The following is a 17,203-nucleotide window of genomic DNA, read 5'->3' as shown; positions in this document are numbered from 1 at the left end:
ATGCTCATATTGCAATTCATAGAGAGCACGGCCAGGGCACCATTTTGGGCAGATTTGCATGTATCTGTAAACGGGCAAAGCTTTAAATAAATATTTTTAAAAACCCATTTAGCTGAAATATTTATCAGAGTAACCACTGCTAGAGAAAATGGAAACAGAATATTAATGATTGGAATATAAATAATGACATTTTAGTCTCTATTAGAATCAGTGATCTAACTGACCATATTTTAACTCTAGGTCCCCAGAATGCTAGTAGAAGACATGGCTCAACTTGCTTAAAATGCTATAATCCATTGTTCATCTATTAGATTGACGTATTATGAGTTACTCATATCAAAAGAATTGACCAAGGCCTTTTTACGCATGTCTTAATATGCAGTTATTGCCATTATCCATATATTTTGTTGGCATGTGGTGTTACTGTCCAGAGTGTACTTATTGATTGACCTGCTGCTTCACCACAATTCATACTCTCCTTTCAAAGACAAAAGTCTAGGGGTGAAATCTTGGCCCCACTGAAATCAGTGGTAAAATTCCCATTTACTTGAATGGGCCCAGGATTTCACCCTGGATTCTTATCTTATTTGCACTGGTATCCATGTGGACTAACTCTGCTGACGTCAGTGGAATTACTTGGGGTTCACACCAAATGTAAATGGGATCAGAATCTGGCCCAGACCAGTTTCTCACCACTTAAAGATCTTGCTAATGGACCATCACATCACTCAACTTTTTCATGCTTTTTTATCTTTAGACTGGAAAACATGCGGCCTCTGACTGGACCTTTTTACACTGTTTACCAAGAAAGCCAGAAGAAGTTAATGATGAAGTATTTTATTCTCCACGATCACTAGCTTTCCAGGAGGCTGAAAACAGAAAATGGACAATTATGGTATGAAAAGCAAATAAGAACAGTTTGGGCGTGGGCGGCTGGTGACCCAGCCATTGGAGGAGGCTAGTCCCCAGCCCCTCCCCTTGTGCCCAAGGCCCCACCTCTCTTCTCCCCTTCTGCCCCCCTCCCCTGAAGGAGCTCAGAGCACCCCCCACCGTGGACCCCGGCCCCAACTCCAGGCAGCTGGGCGGCAAGGCCCCAGCCCCAGTGCTCCAGGCGGCAGCACAGCCAGTCCTGGTGCACTGAGTGGCAGCGCCCCCAGCCCCAGTGTGCCGAGCGGCCCAGCCACAGCACCAGCCACTCTGAGTCCCTACAAGAGGCAGGCTAGCCAGCCTGGGCCAGCCAGGGCTCTGGGAACCACAGAGAGGGGACCTGGCCTGCGGGTGGAGCGTGGGCGGGGCCATGCTAGGCTGTTTGGGGAGGCACAACCTATCCCTGCCTACGATACCTGCTGCCCAGGTTAGGCAGTACTTGACGATCGTTTGGGGTTAGGCAGTACTTGACGATCGTTCTACCCTTCAATCCAGATTTGGATTTAGCATGACTCCTCAGTAAAGCACATGCCTTAATATAAATGTTTCAAAACCCCACCCTACTATGTCATGGTTTTAAGTGCATCAAATGTCAACTCTTTCCTGCTTGTACCTTAATCTACTCTTGCTTGACCCAGTTTGTTTTAATCAAGTGAAATCTACTCTTTTAACTGCAATTTATTATATGGAAGTCATTGAGTTACACTAGCAATTAGCTTGAGCCTTGTCTACACGTAAAACTTAGGTTGACGCACCTTTGGCACTCGGGTGTGAAAAATCCACACCCCTGAGTGCTGCAGCTACACTGATCTAAACTCCCAGTGCAGATGCTGGTAGGTCAGTGGAAGCATTCTTCCATTGACCTAGCTACCATCGCTTGAGGAGGTAGGTGTAGTTACTACTGCAATGGAAGAACCCTTCTGTCACTGTAGTGTGTGCCTACATTGTAGGGTTACGGCACTGGCACCGTAGCTATGCTGCTATAACCTCAAGAGTGTTGACAATCCCTTAGATACACCTCTTTCAAACACTCCAAATACCAATCCCAAGAATGGTGCTATAGAGGCTACAATTTTTAAAAATGTTTATAGCAGATGCCATCAGAGATGGCTATCAGAGCTGCCACGGAAGGTAGTGCAAAATGAAGCCTTTGAAGTAAAAGTATGTGCTCTCTACTTACATATTGGGCTATGGCCCTGTATAACGCTAAGTGTACCATACGAGCTACAAGAATATATTCAGCATTAAACCCAAATTGTAACTCCATCCTCAATATTCCTACCAGTGTCATATTTTTCACAACTACTATTTACTGTAGGTTTTAGAACAGTCATGCTGACAAACATCGACCTCCCCCAAGTGAGAAAACAGAAATGGAGTCACCAGCACTCTCAGAGGAACTTGCATTTGTTCTAAGCACACCTTTCCAATCAAATATTACTGTAAATTAGTGGCAATATAAACTAGAGTAATACCTGGACAAAAATAGATAAAGAACAGAAGTGCAGCATCTGTGTATACGAACACGTAGAGAAAAACAAATCCGATTAGATACAATCTTACTTCTCTCTGATTGTCACTTTCCAATACTCTCATTCTACGGTTGATATACCTAAAGATTGTCAGAAAGTATGAAGCACAAGGAAGTTGCATGACACACAATAAAGCCAGGGTTTTCTATCTTATGGGGCAACAACAACTGTGGTTAAACTGGGTCAAATCTTGAGGTCCTTATTCAAGTAAAACTCCTATTGATGTCAATGGAAATTTTGCTCATATCTTCATTGAGGGTCAAATTTTGGTCCCATAAACACAAGCACAGATCAGGAGTAACTGCAGACAGAATTCAGTTAAAACTTCAGGATTTGGTCCAGTATTGATATTGGTTCTAGCATTGTTTTTCTGAACTCCTCCACTACTGTGCATTCATGTATGGTGTGCACAGAGGAAACCTATTGAATACAAACAGAACACTCTAATTTTTAAACTATTTGATGTTTCGCCATTGGAAATTCTAGAAAATAAATCTAAGCATGCAGTTTCTGCTGGGAAAAATTGTTTTCAGCACAAAGCCTTGGAACTCAAAAATATCTTTCTGTGTTTATTTGGTTTGCAGTGTCTGTTTCCAATATGACTGGGTTTTTTTCCCCTCCCCTCTAGGCTGTCATGGTTTCCCTGCTGACAGATTACTCACCACAGCTGCAAAAACCTACATTTTGATGCTTGGGTTCCTGCCAAGAGAAAATATTCCTCACCAGCAGAATATTCCGGTCTGCAAATATATAGCTGTCTTTCATATAGGATCAAAGCAATGAATGATTCCTTAATAAAACTGCATAGGTTGGCTCCACTGAACTGTATAATATTGCTTTGTACTCATGAAAACCTTGGAGACGATGTAAATTAAACAGTGCAGCATTGCAATCCTAGTGCTTTTGCTAGATGCTTTAAGTTCTGTAGCTTTTGTATCGATTCATGTCTCTTAAGTTTTCTAAAGCTGTAGTTTAATGAATGGATCCAGCAGTATCATAAGCAGCGGTTTATGTATATTGTGGTAGAACTAGTGTTGTAAACTTCCAAATCTATTGTATAACCACTGTGCAGCTGCCCCTAAATCTATTGGATTTTCTTGCTGATCTCGGGGCACATGCACAGAGAACTAGCACCTTCCTACTATATTCTGGGACCTCAACGTTCCCTTGTTAGTACAATTTCCCTAGCTGCACCCTGGCCACCTTGTAACCCGACCTCAATCTGGGTTTGAGACTGTAGAGGAAACAGGAAAATTCCTGAGGGCTGGCTGGAGAATAGTGATGTGGTTCACACAGAGGGATTGCCACAGGGTTGGGTATGGGAGAAGAAAGATGGCTAAGAAGTATGGGCTCACTGTTCTTCCTCGCCCCACTCTGTCATCCCCCTGGACAGAATTTTGGCCAACGAAGCAAGTCTTCCATTCTTTTCATACTCTCTGTGGCAAAAAGCAGAGGTGAGGGGTGTGACGGGTTGGATCACAGAAACCCCCTTGGGAGCTGCCACCCGATGTGCAAAGACTACCCCTGCTTCTGTTTTCCCTGCCAGCTCAGGACTCCAGCACCCTGTCTTGCTGAGCCAGACACTCCTGTCTGGCTCCATACACAGATCCAGGGTCTGAATCTCCTGTCCCAAAGCTGCAAGTTTACCTGAAAACAGCTCACAGTAGCGCGCTTGTCTTTAGCACTCAGATGCCCAACTCCCAATGGGGTCTAAACCCAGATAAATCCGTTTTACCCTGCATAAAGCTTATGCAGGGCAAACTCAGAAATTGTTCGCCCTCTATAACACTGATAGAGAGATATGCACAGTTGTTTGCTCCCCCAGGTATTAATACATACTCTGAGTAAATTACTAAATAAAAAGTGATTTTATTAAATACAGACAGTAGGATTTAAGTGGTTCAAAGTAGTAACAGACAGAACAAAGTAAGTCACCAAGCAAAATAAAATAAAATGCGCAAATCTATGCCTAATCAAACTAAATACAGATAATCTCACCCTCAGAGATGTTTCAGTAAGTTTTTCTCAGACTGGACACCTTCCAGGCCTGGGCACAATTCTTTCCCCTGGTACAGCTCTTGTTGCAGCTCAGGTGGTAGCTAGGGGAATCTTCATGATGGCTTCTTCCTTTCTCTGTTCTCTTCCCCCCCTTTATATATCTTTTGCATAAGGCGGGAACTCTTTGTCTCTCTGGGTTTCCACCCCCCCTCACTGGAAAAGCACCAGGTTAAAGATGGATTCCAGTTCAGGTGACATGATCACATGTCACTGCAAGACTTCATTACTCACTTGCCAGCACACACATATACAGGAAGACTCACAGGTAAATACAGCCATCTGCAGACAATGGGAGTCATCAAGATTCCAAACCATCATTAATGGTCCACACTTTACACAATTACAATAGGCCCTCAGAGTTACATTTTATATTTCTAGTTTTAGATACAAGAGTGGTACATTTATACAAATCAGATGATCACACTCAGTAGATTATAAGCTTTGTAATGATACCTTACAAGAGACCTTTTGCATGAAGCATATCCCAGTTACTTACATTCACTTATTACCGTATTTTCTCTAAAACTATCTCAGTTACATTATATTGACTTATTATCAAGTTTTTATAAAACCATATAGACTGCACAACGTCACAAGGGGATCCTAAGTGAATGTTGCTTCATGGTAGGAGTTTGCTAGGGTTCATCTAGCAGTGACGTGTGGTGTGCATACAAGTTAATTCCTCTTGGTAGTAAACAGAAGTTTGTGACAACTGTAGGTTGGTTGTGAATTTTTGAAATTTCAATGAAAACTTTGCATAAAATGTTTTCAAACCTTTTCCCAAATTTCTCTCTCTCTCTCTTTTTTTTAAACCAGCTCCTAGACGAGTTGGAATTTTTCAAAAATGTGAAAGTCCCCAAACAGCCTAGTGTGGCCCTGTCCATGCTCCACCAGGCCCCCTCCTGCCTGCTGCTCCCTTCAGTGGCTGAGAGGCTGGGGCAGGCAGGCTGGGCACCATGGTGCGCAAGACCACACCACACCGTGCCACCCATCCTCCCAGTGCTGGGACCACACTGGGGGGAGGGGGGCTCAAGGAGCGCCGCCCGCCTGCCCAGTACTGGGCAGCAGAGGTGACACATAACCAGTCGCTGCCCGCCCACACTCACCAACCACCGCAGCTCACAGTGCACAGCCAGTGCCGGCCAGAAACAGGGCAGGGCTCTGTTGGCCGAGAGCCGGCACACAGCAGGGGCTGTGCTGACGGACCAGCAGGACGAGCAGCCAGCCCAGCATGCTGCATCTTTGCTCCACCACCAGCCCTATCATTGGTTGGTGGGCGAGCGGCTGGCAAGCAGGAATCCGGCCAGTACTGATGGTGGGGGAGATAGAAAATACGGGACAGTTTGCCCATTTTTAAGAAAAAGTTGGGACACCTGCAGGGGGGCTTAAATATGGGACTGTCCCTTTAAAAACAGGATGTCTGGTCACCCTAATGATACATAGTCGAGTGGTTCTGATTCCATTAGAGACCAAAGGGGCACATACACACTAGTCAGTTCATTACAATATACTGTAGGGATCAATTCAGCAGAGGGTGCAGTTTGCTCAGTTCATTTGCTCAGAGCTGGAGGGGAGCAGACCTGCAGCCCACAGCTCCAGCAGAGCCGAGCCGAGGGAAGCCTAAGGGCTCTGACATAACTGCCCAAAGGGGCCCTCCCTGTGCGAAGGGAGGACTCACCCCAGAGACAACCAGAGAGGGAAGTATCCTGTGACCTTGGACGTTGGTAAAAGACGGTTACTCACCGTTGTAACTGTTGTTCTTCGAGATGTGTTGCTCATATCCATTCCATTAGGTGTGTGCGCGCCGCGTGCACGATCGTCGGAAGATTTTTACCCTAGCAACACCGGCGGGTCGGCTGTGGAGCCCCCTAGAGTGGCGCCTTCATGGCGCTGAATATATACCCCAGCCGACCCGGCGCCCCCTCAGTTCCTTCTTGCCGGCTACTCCGACAGTGGGGAAGGGGGGCGGGTTTGGAATGGATATGAGCAACACATCTCGAAGAACAACAGTTACAACGGTGAGTAACCGTCTTTTCTTCTTCGAGTGCTTGCTCATATCCATTCCATTAGGTGACTCCCAAGCCCAACTTAGGTGGTGGGGTCGGAGTGAGACATTGCTGTGTGCAAAACTGCTGATCCGAAGGCAGCATCGTCCCTGGACTGCTGCACTAGTGCATAGTGTTCTGTAAACGTGTGGACTGACGACCAAACCGCAGCTCTACAAATGTCCTGGATCGGAACTTGCGCCAGGAAAGCCGTCGAGGACGCTTGGGCCCTCGTAGAGTGAGCGGTGAGGTGCGGTGCTGAGACACCTGCCAGGTCATAGCAAGTCCGGATGCAAGACGTAATCCAGGAGGATAGGCGTTGTGAGGAGACCGGTGAGCCTTTCATTCGGTCAGCTACTGCAACGAAGAGTTGCGTCGTCTTTCTAAAGGACCTTGTGCGGTCAATGTAGAAGGCCAGGGCCCTGCGTACGTCCAGGGAATGCAAACGTTGATCCTGGCGAGAAGCATGTGGTTTAGGGTGAAAAACCGGGAGAAATATATCCTGGTTGATATGAAATGGAGAAACCACCTTAGGGAGAAAGGCAGGATGTGGGCGGAGCTGCACTTTATCCTTATGGAAAACTGTGTAAGGGGGCTCGGATGTAAGCGCCCTGAGTTCAGAAACGCGCCTTGCTGAGGTGATGGCTACGAGGAAGGCTGTCTTCCAGGATAGGTACAGAAGTGAACAGGTGGCCAGTGGCTCGAATGGAGGACCTGTGAGCTTGGAGAGAACCAGGTTGAGGTCCCACGTCGGAACGGGCTGACGTTGTTGTGGGTACATCCGGTCTAAGCCCTTGAGGAATCTAACGACCATCGGGTTAGAGAACACCGAGGACGCGAGTTCCCCTGGATGGAAGGCCGATATAGCTGCCAGGTGAACTCTAATTGAAGATATCGCCAACCCTTGCTGTTTTAGGAAGAGGAGATATTCCAAAATAAGAGGAATAGGTGCGTGCAATGGGGACGTGGCTCGTTGTTCGCACCAACAGGAGAACCGCTTCCACTTGGCCAAGTATGTGGTCTGTGTTGAGGGCTTCCTACTGCTCAGCAGAATCTGTTGGACAGAGTGAGAACACTGTTGCTCTGCCTGGGTGAACCATGGAGCAGCCACGCCGTGAGGTGGAGTGATTGCAGGTCGGGGTGACGCAGCCGGCCGTGGTTCTGCGTGATGAGATCCGGATACAACGGAAGCGGGATCGGTGTCTGAACCGAGAGTTCCAACAGCGTGGTGTACCAATGTTGTCTCGGCCACGCTGGAGCGATCAGAATCACCTGTGCCTGGTCTCTGCGCAATTTGAGCAGTACCTTGTGGACCAGAGGAAACGGAGGGAAGGCATAAAACAGGTGGTCTTTCCAGGGAAGGAGAAACGCATCCGAGAGGGAGCCCGGAGCTCGACCTTGCAGGGAGCAGAACACGTGGCACTTCCTGTTGTCTCGAGATGCAAACAGGTCTATCTGGGGAAACCCCCACTTCTGGAAGACGGAATGTATGATGTCCGGACGGATAGACCACTCGTGCGTTTGAAAGGACCTGCTGAGTCGGTCCGCTAAAGTGTTCTGGACTCCAGGGAGGAACGATGCCGTGAGATGGATTGAGTGGGCGATGCAGAAGTCCCACAGGCGAATGGCCTCTTGGCATAGAATTGACGAACGTGCTCCTCCTTGCTTGTTGATGTAAAACATGGCCGTGGTGTTGTCGGTGAGAACTAACACACAGCGGCCACGTAGGAGATTGAGAAATGCCTGGCACGCCAGGCGCACCGCCATCAGTTCCCGAACATTGATGTGTAGGGCTAGCTGAGGTGCAGTCCACAGGCCCTGGGTATGGTGCTCGTTGAGATGGGCGCCCCAACCCAGAGATGAAGCGTCTGTGACCAGGTGCAGAGAGGGTTGTGGGGCGTGAAACGGCATCCCCTCGCAAACCACATTGTGATCTAGCCACCATGTGAGGGAGGTCAGGACCGAGTTCGGGATTGTGACCACCATATTCAGGCTGTCCCGATGTGGGCGGTATATTGATGACACCCAGGTCTGAAGTGGGCGAAGCCGAAGTCTGGCATGCCTGGTTACGTACGTGCATGAAGCCATGTGACCCAGGAGGGTAAGGCACGACCTCACCGTGGTAGTTGGGAAGGCCTTGAGTCCCTGGATGAGGCTTGTGATGGTGCAAAAGCGATTGTCTGGAAGGATGGCTTGTGCGCGTCTGGAGTCTAGAACCGCACCGATGAATTCTATTCTCTGGGTAGGTTCTAGAGTGGATTTGTCCTTGTTGAGTAGGATACCCAACTTGTTGAATGTGCGCACTATTATGTGGACGTGATCGCGAACTTGTTCCTTGGTGCGACCGCGTACCAGCCAGTCGTCTAGGTACGGGAACACCTGTATCCCTTGCCGACGAAGGTACGCTGCCACGACAGCCATACATTTCGTGAAGACCCGTGGGGCCGAAGATAGTCCGAAGGGAAGGACTGCAAATTGGTAGTGCACCCTGTTTACCACGAATCGGAGGAAGCGTCTGTGAGGCGGGTAAATAGCAATGTGAAAGTATGCGTCTTTCATGTCGAGGGCGGCAAACCAGTCTCCAGGATCGAGGGAAGGGATAATGGCCCCCAGAGAGACCATGCGGAACTTCAACTTTACTACGAATTTGTTGAGTCCGCGCAAGTCCAAGATGGGTCGCAGACCTCCTTTGGACTTGGGGATGAGGAAATAACGGGAATAGAATCCCCTGCCCCTTAATTCCACTGGAACCTCCTCTATGGCCCCCATAGCGAGGAGCGTAGAAACTTCCTGTATAAGAAGTTGCTCGTGAGAAGGGTCCCTGAAGAGGGACGGGGAAGGGGGGGAGGAGGGGGGGATAGAAGAAAACTGGATAGCGTATCCCCTCTCCACCGTGCGGAGGACCCAACGGTCCGAAGTTATAAGGGACCAAGCACGGTGGAAGTGGGAGAGGCGATCCCGAAAGGAGGGGGCTGGATCCTGGGGGATGACTGGGGCGCCGTCCTCGACCGCACCTTCAAAAGTTCTGCCTGGGGCCTGAAGGTGGTCGAGGTGGCCCCTGGTTCTGGCCGGGTTGAGGGCCGGTCCACCTTCTTCTACCACCTCGCCCTCGCCTCCGGGCCGAGTCCTGTCTCTGACGAGGCGGGGGGGGGGTAGAAGCGCTGAGGCTGCGGCCTAAATGGCCTGCGCTGGGGGCCCACAACATGCATCCCCAGGGAGCGCATGATTGTTCTCGAGTCCTTGAGGCTCTGCAGGCGAGAGTCCGTCTTATCTGAGAACAATCCATGACCCTCAAAAGGCAGATCTTGTAGGGTTTGCTGCAGCTCCGGAGGCAAACCCGAAACCTGAAGCCAGGAGATCCTGCGCATAGCGATACCCGAAGCCAGGGTCCTCGCCGCTGAGTCTGCAATGTCCAAGGAGGCCTGCAAGGAGGTCCGAGCCACCTTCTTGCCCTCCTCTACCATGGCTCCAAACTCTTCCCTGGACTCTTGGGGAATCAACTCCTTAAACTTCCCCATAGAGTTCCAGGAGTTGAAATTGTAGCGGCTCAGTAGCGCCTGTTGGTTCGCCGCTCTAAGTTGTAGCCCTCCGGCTGAGTAAACCTTACGGCCAAACAGGTCGAGCCGCTTAGCCTCTTTTGATTTAGGCGCTGCAGCCTGCTGGCCGTGGCGCTCTCGTGCATTCACTGATTCCACCACCAGTGAGCACGGTTGGGGGTGGGTATACAAGTACCCATAGTCCTTAGAGGGGACAAAGTATTTTCTTTCCACCCCTCTCGCTGTGGGTGGAATGGAGGCAGGAGTTTGCCATATCGTATCCGCATTCGTTTGGATCGTGCGGATCAGAGGTAACGCCACCCTCGATGGGGCATCTGCTCCAAGGATGTTCACGATCGGGTCGTGCACCTCCACTATCTCCTCCGCCTGCAGGTCCATATTACGGGCCATCCTACGCAGGAGATCCTGGTGAGCCCGAAGATCTATCGGAGGGGGACCCGTACATGAAGTGCCCGCCACTGCCTCGTCCGGAGAGGAGGAAGAGTATGGCTCCGGTGGTACCGGATCCAAGGGGGGGTCCTGATCCCCTTGCTCTTGGGCCGGGGCATCACCTGCACTTGGGTCCCTGGTGTCGGGTGGCGTGGACACCGAAGCCTCCATGCCTCCTGGCGGAGGCCGAGAGATGGTGGATTCTGGGGCCCTTCTGACCGAGTGACCCGAGCGAGAGGTCGATGGTATTGGAGCCCCTTGCTCTTGGTGGTACGCCCACGGGGTCCAAAACGACCAGTGAGATGGTCCATGAGAGTGGTCCTCTGCCATCTCTTGCCAGTGGCCGAAATTTTGTTCCTCGGCGTGCCCTTGAGGGGGGTATGCCGATCTCGACAGGTCCTCCGAGGAACGAGACACCGATCTAGACGGCCATGGCGGTGCCGAGAGAGATGAAACCATCCCGGTGGGCTGCGGTGCCGCACGGTGCCGGTCCGGAGATGATCTATCTCTGCGCGGTGCCGGCGATCGGTGCCGGGACCGCGACCGGTGCCGATGACCTCGTCGGTGGCGGGAGTCGGATCTGGACCTCGACGAGGACCTGGAGTATGCCCGGTGCCGGGAGCGACCTCTCGACGTCGAGCGTCGACCGTAGCGGTGCCGAGAACTACGTCTCGACGTTGATCGGTGCCGACGATCATATCGGTGCCGAGACGAAGAGCGGTGCCGCGAAGAAGATCTTGGCCGCGAGTACGACCGGTGCCGAGACGATATTCGGTGCCGGGACTGCGAGCGGCGTGGGGACCTGCTTCGGGACCTGGATCGGTGCCGAGGTTCCAGCCCTTGTGATGGCGGGCGCATCAAGGCAGGTTTCCCCCTCGACTGGACCGGGCGAGTCAACGGTGCAGTCGGTGCCGGTGGTTGAGGCGGTGCCGGCTCCGTGAGAGCTATTAAGTCTCTCGCCGCGAAGGTCTCTGGAGTCGACGGGAGGCACTGTATCACCGCCGGCCTGGGGGGAGACGCTATTTGCACCGGACTCAACGGCCTCGGCGCCGGAGTCGACGGTGCCGGAGGCACCTGTTTTCGTTGCTCCACCGGTGGACGCGGCTCTACCCCCGACACTGGGGGAGCTGGCGTCTTCGGCACTGATGTCCCCGTCTTATGGGCTTTTTTATGCCCTGGGGATAAGGACCGGCGCCGAGGCACTTGCTGTGTCTGCGGTGCCGACGAGGTCCGGTGCCGGGGAGGCTTGTCTGACGCCACTCGCGTGGTCGTCGCAGCCGGTGCCGCCGGGGCACTGCGCACCGAGGTGCTAGGTGCCGGGGCCTTGCTCGTGGAAGGAGCGTCCGGGCTAAGAGTCGCCTCCATCAGAAGTTGCCTGAGCCGAAAGTCCCGCTCCTTCTTGGTTCTCGGACGGAAGGCCTTACAGATTTTACACTTGTCTGTCTGGTGTGACTCTCCCAGGCACTTCAGACAGGATTCGTGCGGGTCGCTCGTGGGCATAGGTTTAGCGCAGGAGGCGCACAGCTTGAAGCCGGGAGCGTTGGGCATGAGCCCGGCCCCGCGGCCGGGGGAGAAAGGGGGGAGACGACCCCCTTAATCCCCTGGACTATTTAGAACAACTTTAAAACTACTTAACTAACTTACAACAAACTCTAAGACTATAACTATAACTACAACTATGATACAACAAGATAAGCTAGGGAAAGTGGAGAACAGCTAAGCAGCGCTCCACAGTTCCAACGACCGTCAGGGGCGGTAAGAAGGAACTGAGGGGGCGCCGGGTCGGCTGGGGTATATATTCAGCGCCATGAAGGCGCCACTCTAGGGGGCTCCACAGCCGACCCGCCGGTGTTGCTAGGGTAAAAATCTTCCGACGATCGTGCACGCGGCGCGCACACACCTAATGGAATGGATATGAGCAAGCACTCGAAGAAGAACTCCCTCTTACTTCTTTTGGTTTGGCTTTCCCCACCAGGGGAAGGCCTTGGACTGAGCTGACCCTGGAGGAGAGGGAGGAGGACAGCCTCAAGCAGCCTTGGTTGCCAAACGACTGGTAGCCCAAAGGGTCCTGGATTGGAGCCTGGTGGAGTGGGAGGGCCTGGGCTCCCCTCCCCTCAACCTTCTTGGCAGTCAGGGGTTGTGGCAAAGACCACTAGGCCATACTTCCCAACCAGACCCCAAGTGAGGACCATTACACCTGCGTTGTGCTGCCTTCACTGCTCTTGTTACTTGTGCTAACTGGATTCAAGCTGATGCAGGTAGGCTAGGTGGCATACAGCTTTTTCTGTGTAGACATAGCCACGAAAAGACGGGCCTGTAGCCCCAGTGGCTGATGCTGTAGGGGTGAACACCCAACAAAGTGAGCATCACAAGGACATATAAGCCTCCCCTAGGCACATCAAACATCCACTGTGTGCGCTGGACTGAGGCTACATTGCTGGTCAAGTGGTGCATCTCTTAACCCCCATTTTGGGCTTGCAGCTTGAGGAGAGCTTTTTGGAAATGAATTTGGCTAAATTAAACTGAAGTAAAATAAAAGTAAATTGAGTAAAATGAAGAGGATTCAGCTGGCCTACTAAGCAAACCCACTGTGGCAGCGTGTTTCTATGCTTTTCACTGTGAAGGAGGAGGAACATAGGCTTTCAGGTAGTGCCCTCCCTTAAATTGACTCAGACGTCAATGTCGCTAGAGTGCAACTCTGACAGAAACCAAATTGGTAAGTTTCCTGAGCTTGACATCCCCACATGGCAATGAACAGAGGCCCTCAGAGAAGAACTTTCTGTTGGGAAACTCACTTAGACATTTTAAGACACACTCTGGAACATCCCCCCCTTGGGGTGGCATGAAAGGTTAGCCAGGGAAGGTGCAGATAGAGCCTTCAATTGTTCTCCAGTGTCTCAGATTTCATTAAAAGAGAAGTATGTCTCCAGCTGTTATGGTTGTGAAGAAAACCTACAAGACATGACTCAAATGGAACTGATGCAGCAATATCACCCTGAATTTGCACAGAGCCTGAACTAATAGCTCTGAGGCGTGAACCACCCCAATCATTTCGATAGGTGCTAACCCATATGCCAGTGATGATCCTTTCAATGTCAGTATGGTTAACTACAAACCTGAGAGAAAGTATCCTATTATGAAGATCTACACAACGTGCTGTGAGTTGACTGCTCACTTTGGGTAGCTGGATGTGGTGAGATTGTGATTAGTTGCATTTTCCATAAGTGGGATTCAGTTTTGAAAAATTTGGGGGAGACGCCTCAAAGTGCAAAAGGAAAGGCTTCTTCCTACTGCTCTTTCCCATCATTCAATTAATCAGTGGATTAATGTATTAAAATAAAACTTCTTTAATTATTTGGCCAGAGCTATTCAACCAGCTGCCCAATGTACACAGAACCCAAACTTTCTGGTTCTTGCCCAAAGTTACAGATAGATACTTCATGATCCACAGTAAGCATTTCATTCAGTAGACTGCTTGCTGCGGTGCCTAATGGCATGCAGGTATTTGCATGGCCGTTTGGTTCTCAGTGAATCTCACATTGCAAGGTTTATGTAAATGAATGTTTTTGCAGGCTCCTGTAAATACTGGTGATCTTTCATGTGTATGTGTGAGAAATATTTCCTCCGGGCCTTGGGAGGAAGAGACCTGAAGTGACTTCATGCTGAACCCAGCTCCCTTCCATTAGCATTCAGACTGCTGCTTGGCTCTGCCAAACTGCTTAGCTAACTCGTGGTTTTTATTACTTTTTATTTATTAGCAGGCCATTCAAGTATGGACTCTACAGCTGTGACAAAGCAGGCACTCACAATAATATCTAGATAGAGCTACAAAATGACAACTCTATATCTGGCACCTCAGTCCTCATCCTCAAAGGAAACCTCCATGACACCTTCAAAAAACAAACCTATGAGCTTAAATTCATGATGCTGCAAGACACTAAGGCTATGTCTATACTACAGCTTATGTCGGTAAAACTTATGTTGCGACATGAGTTACACCGACATAAGTCTGGCTGTGGACAGCGTTATGGTGGCAGAAGAGCTTCTCCCACTGACATAACTTCTCCCGCTCACGGGGGCTGGAGTAGTTAAGCCAGTGGGAGAGCTCTCTCCCGTCAGCTTAGACTGGCTACATTAGAGAGCTTACAGTGGCGCATTAGTGCCGTTGTAAGCTCTCTAGTGTAGCTGTACCCTAAAAATCATGGATTTAATAAAGACACTGGTTTTATGGATCATTACAGAAATTTTTGACCCATTAACGCTCTTCTGTCCTGCCACTATAAAGGTGTTAACTGCCCACACTCTTGCAACATGTTAACTCCTTATCAGTTCCATCCTTCTATTTAGCTGTCACACTTTCCCAGACCTGAAGAAGAGCTCTGTGGAAGCTTGTCCCTCTCAGGATAAAGCATGTAACATAATGACTGGCGTAGACAAGGCAGATAAAGAAAATAAAGTTCTCTATCTCATAACACAAGAACAAGGGGTCATTTGATTAAATTAAAAGGTGTTGTCACTGGGGAGCTGGCCCTCTAACGGGGTTGGGGCTGAGTTTCACTTGTACCAGGCTTATCCTTCCCCCTCAGGTAAAGGAAATGACAGCAGCAATCACGTGACAAGGACGAACCTGTGAGTAGAAAATAGGCTTTTGAGGGACTATAAAGACAGCCTGAGTTGACCCAGGGAGAGTTTGGGAAGGGAGCTTACGAGGTAGAGGGAAGATAACAATTGTCCAGAGCTCCTAGGCAAAAGGATCTGGTGGGGCAGGAACCTGTTGAGAACTAAGTCTCAGCGAGGGGCATGCAGGAACCAGGAACCTCCTGGGTAGAAGCCCCAGCTAAGGATTGTAAAGGATTGTGAGCCTGGAGGGAAAGCTTTAAAAAGGGAGACTGAGGTCAGGGGCGGCTCTATGTTTTTTGCTGCCCCAAGCATGGCAGTCAGGAGGCCTTCGGCGGCATGCCTGCGGGTGGTCCGCTGGTCAACGGCCTTCGGCGGCATGCCTGCGGGTGATCTGCCAGTCCTGCGCCTTCGGCGTACCCGCCGCCGAATTGCCGCCGAAGCCACAGGACCGGCGGACCTCCCGCAGGCATGCCGCCAAAGGCAGCCTGACTGCCGCCCTCATGGTGACCGGCACGCCGCCCCCCGCGGCTTGCTGCCCCAGGCACACGCTTGCTGCGCTGGTGCCTGGAGCCGCCCCTGACTAAGGCAGCACCTGGGCCTGAAGCTGGACAAGGGAAGCCTTGCTATAGATGTTACATTCAAAACTGATAAAAAGAAGAAAAAGTCCGCACAATGCATCATTAGATTGTGGAACTCATTGCCACAAGAAGCCACTGAGGCCAAGAACTTAGCGAGTTTCAAAAAGGGATTTGGTACTTATCTGGGTACGAAGTATATTCAGTTATGGTTGTTGCTGCTAACACATTCAGGAAGAGGTATTAAACCTTATCCTTCACGGTTGAAACCAATCTCTAACTATTAGCAATTAGGATGAAACCTAATGTAGGGGACAGACTATCTTTCTATGAGGTTCTTGCATCTTTTTCTGAAGCATCTGGTGCTGACTGCTGTTGGAGACAGGACAGGGTAGTAGATAGACCTAAGGCTTGATCCAGTCTGCCAGTTCCTATGTAGGAGAGTGGGAGGACTCATCAGGTTTTTATCTGCACCGTTCGACCACCGGAGGTTATGGGGGAGCTCGGTGGTATAGGAAAATCCCTGAATTAGTGGCTTTCAGAATTTGTTGATGGTTCACAAACTAAATGACTTACCAAACAACTTTACCAGTTAAAGGGCAAGCACACATGCAGTCAAATTCCTCCATGGCATACATAGTTTATGAAGCCACATGAAAAGGGATTGCTTCACTTATATTGTGAATGGAATTTGATTTCTGGCAGCTGACTAAAAGTTCTGAATGTGCCATCCCACTGGATACAAAAATGAGGGTATTTGAACATAATGGAGATCTTAAACACCCTGGACAATGTGACTCTTGCCGTTAGAAATGGCTTTACTGTCACTGGCTGCATACAGGGATTGTATGGTCATTTTGTGAGTATGGCAGCTTTGGGCTTTCAATGGGCCATCATGCATGAATAGCACCATACCCTCCTCTCCTAGGATGAGCAGACAGCAAATGTGAAAAATCGGGACAGGGGGTGGGGGGCAATAGGACCCTATATAAGAAAAAGACCCCAAAATCAGGACTGTCCCTATAAAATCGGGACAGCTAGTCACCCTATCCTCTCCCCAGTCGGCGTATGCACTGCTATAAGTTCCCCTGTGGCATGCTCCATTTCCAGACACACACCCTGCTCCCTCCAACTGTTTTCTGTTGTCAAAGGGAATTGTGCGGAACAGTGTCTGGGCTCCTGATCCATTTTACCTTTTCACATTCCCTGGGCCCTTTTGTATTAAGATCACTTTCTAAGTGCAGCAGGAGTATTTGGTACACTTCACAGAAGGATTTGCAAGCTGGAGAAGTGGCAGCCCAACCCAGCTGCTATTTTAATCTGAGTTCACTGCTATTTTAATTTGAGTTAGCAAACCATTTTTTTGCACTATAGACATACCCCTAGTTGAAAAATAAAATGTAGTGGGAAGGGCAGGGGCAAAGGTCCATCAATTGATCAGCTATGTCATGGCAATGGGC

At 50.1% G+C, this 17,203-nt stretch overlaps 2 protein-coding genes across 2 annotated transcripts in view; both read left to right on the top strand.

The window, feature by feature from the left end:
* The window catches only part of OTC (ornithine transcarbamylase), a 38,504-nt gene extending 35,153 nt beyond the window's left edge, over positions 1 to 3,351 (top strand). The window contains exons 9-10 of the mRNA XM_005308998.4: positions 758 to 895; positions 3,088 to 3,351. Coding sequence (XP_005309055.2) covers positions 758 to 895; positions 3,088 to 3,147 — 198 coding nt within the window. The 3' untranslated portion in view covers positions 3,148 to 3,351. The remainder of the gene's footprint in view (positions 1 to 757; positions 896 to 3,087) is intronic.
* LOC135978000 (uncharacterized) overlaps positions 1 to 17,203 on the top strand; it is a 1,156,726-nt gene that overhangs the window by 340,287 nt on the left and 799,236 nt on the right. The window lies entirely within an intron of this gene.

This window comes from Chrysemys picta, chromosome 1 (assembly GCF_011386835.1).
Source record: "Chrysemys picta bellii isolate R12L10 chromosome 1, ASM1138683v2, whole genome shotgun sequence".
In the NCBI taxonomy this organism is placed as follows: Eukaryota; Metazoa; Chordata; order Testudines; family Emydidae; genus Chrysemys; species Chrysemys picta.
The sequence above is the reverse complement of the archived record's forward strand: the minus strand, read 5'-3'. Positions and strand labels throughout refer to the sequence as shown.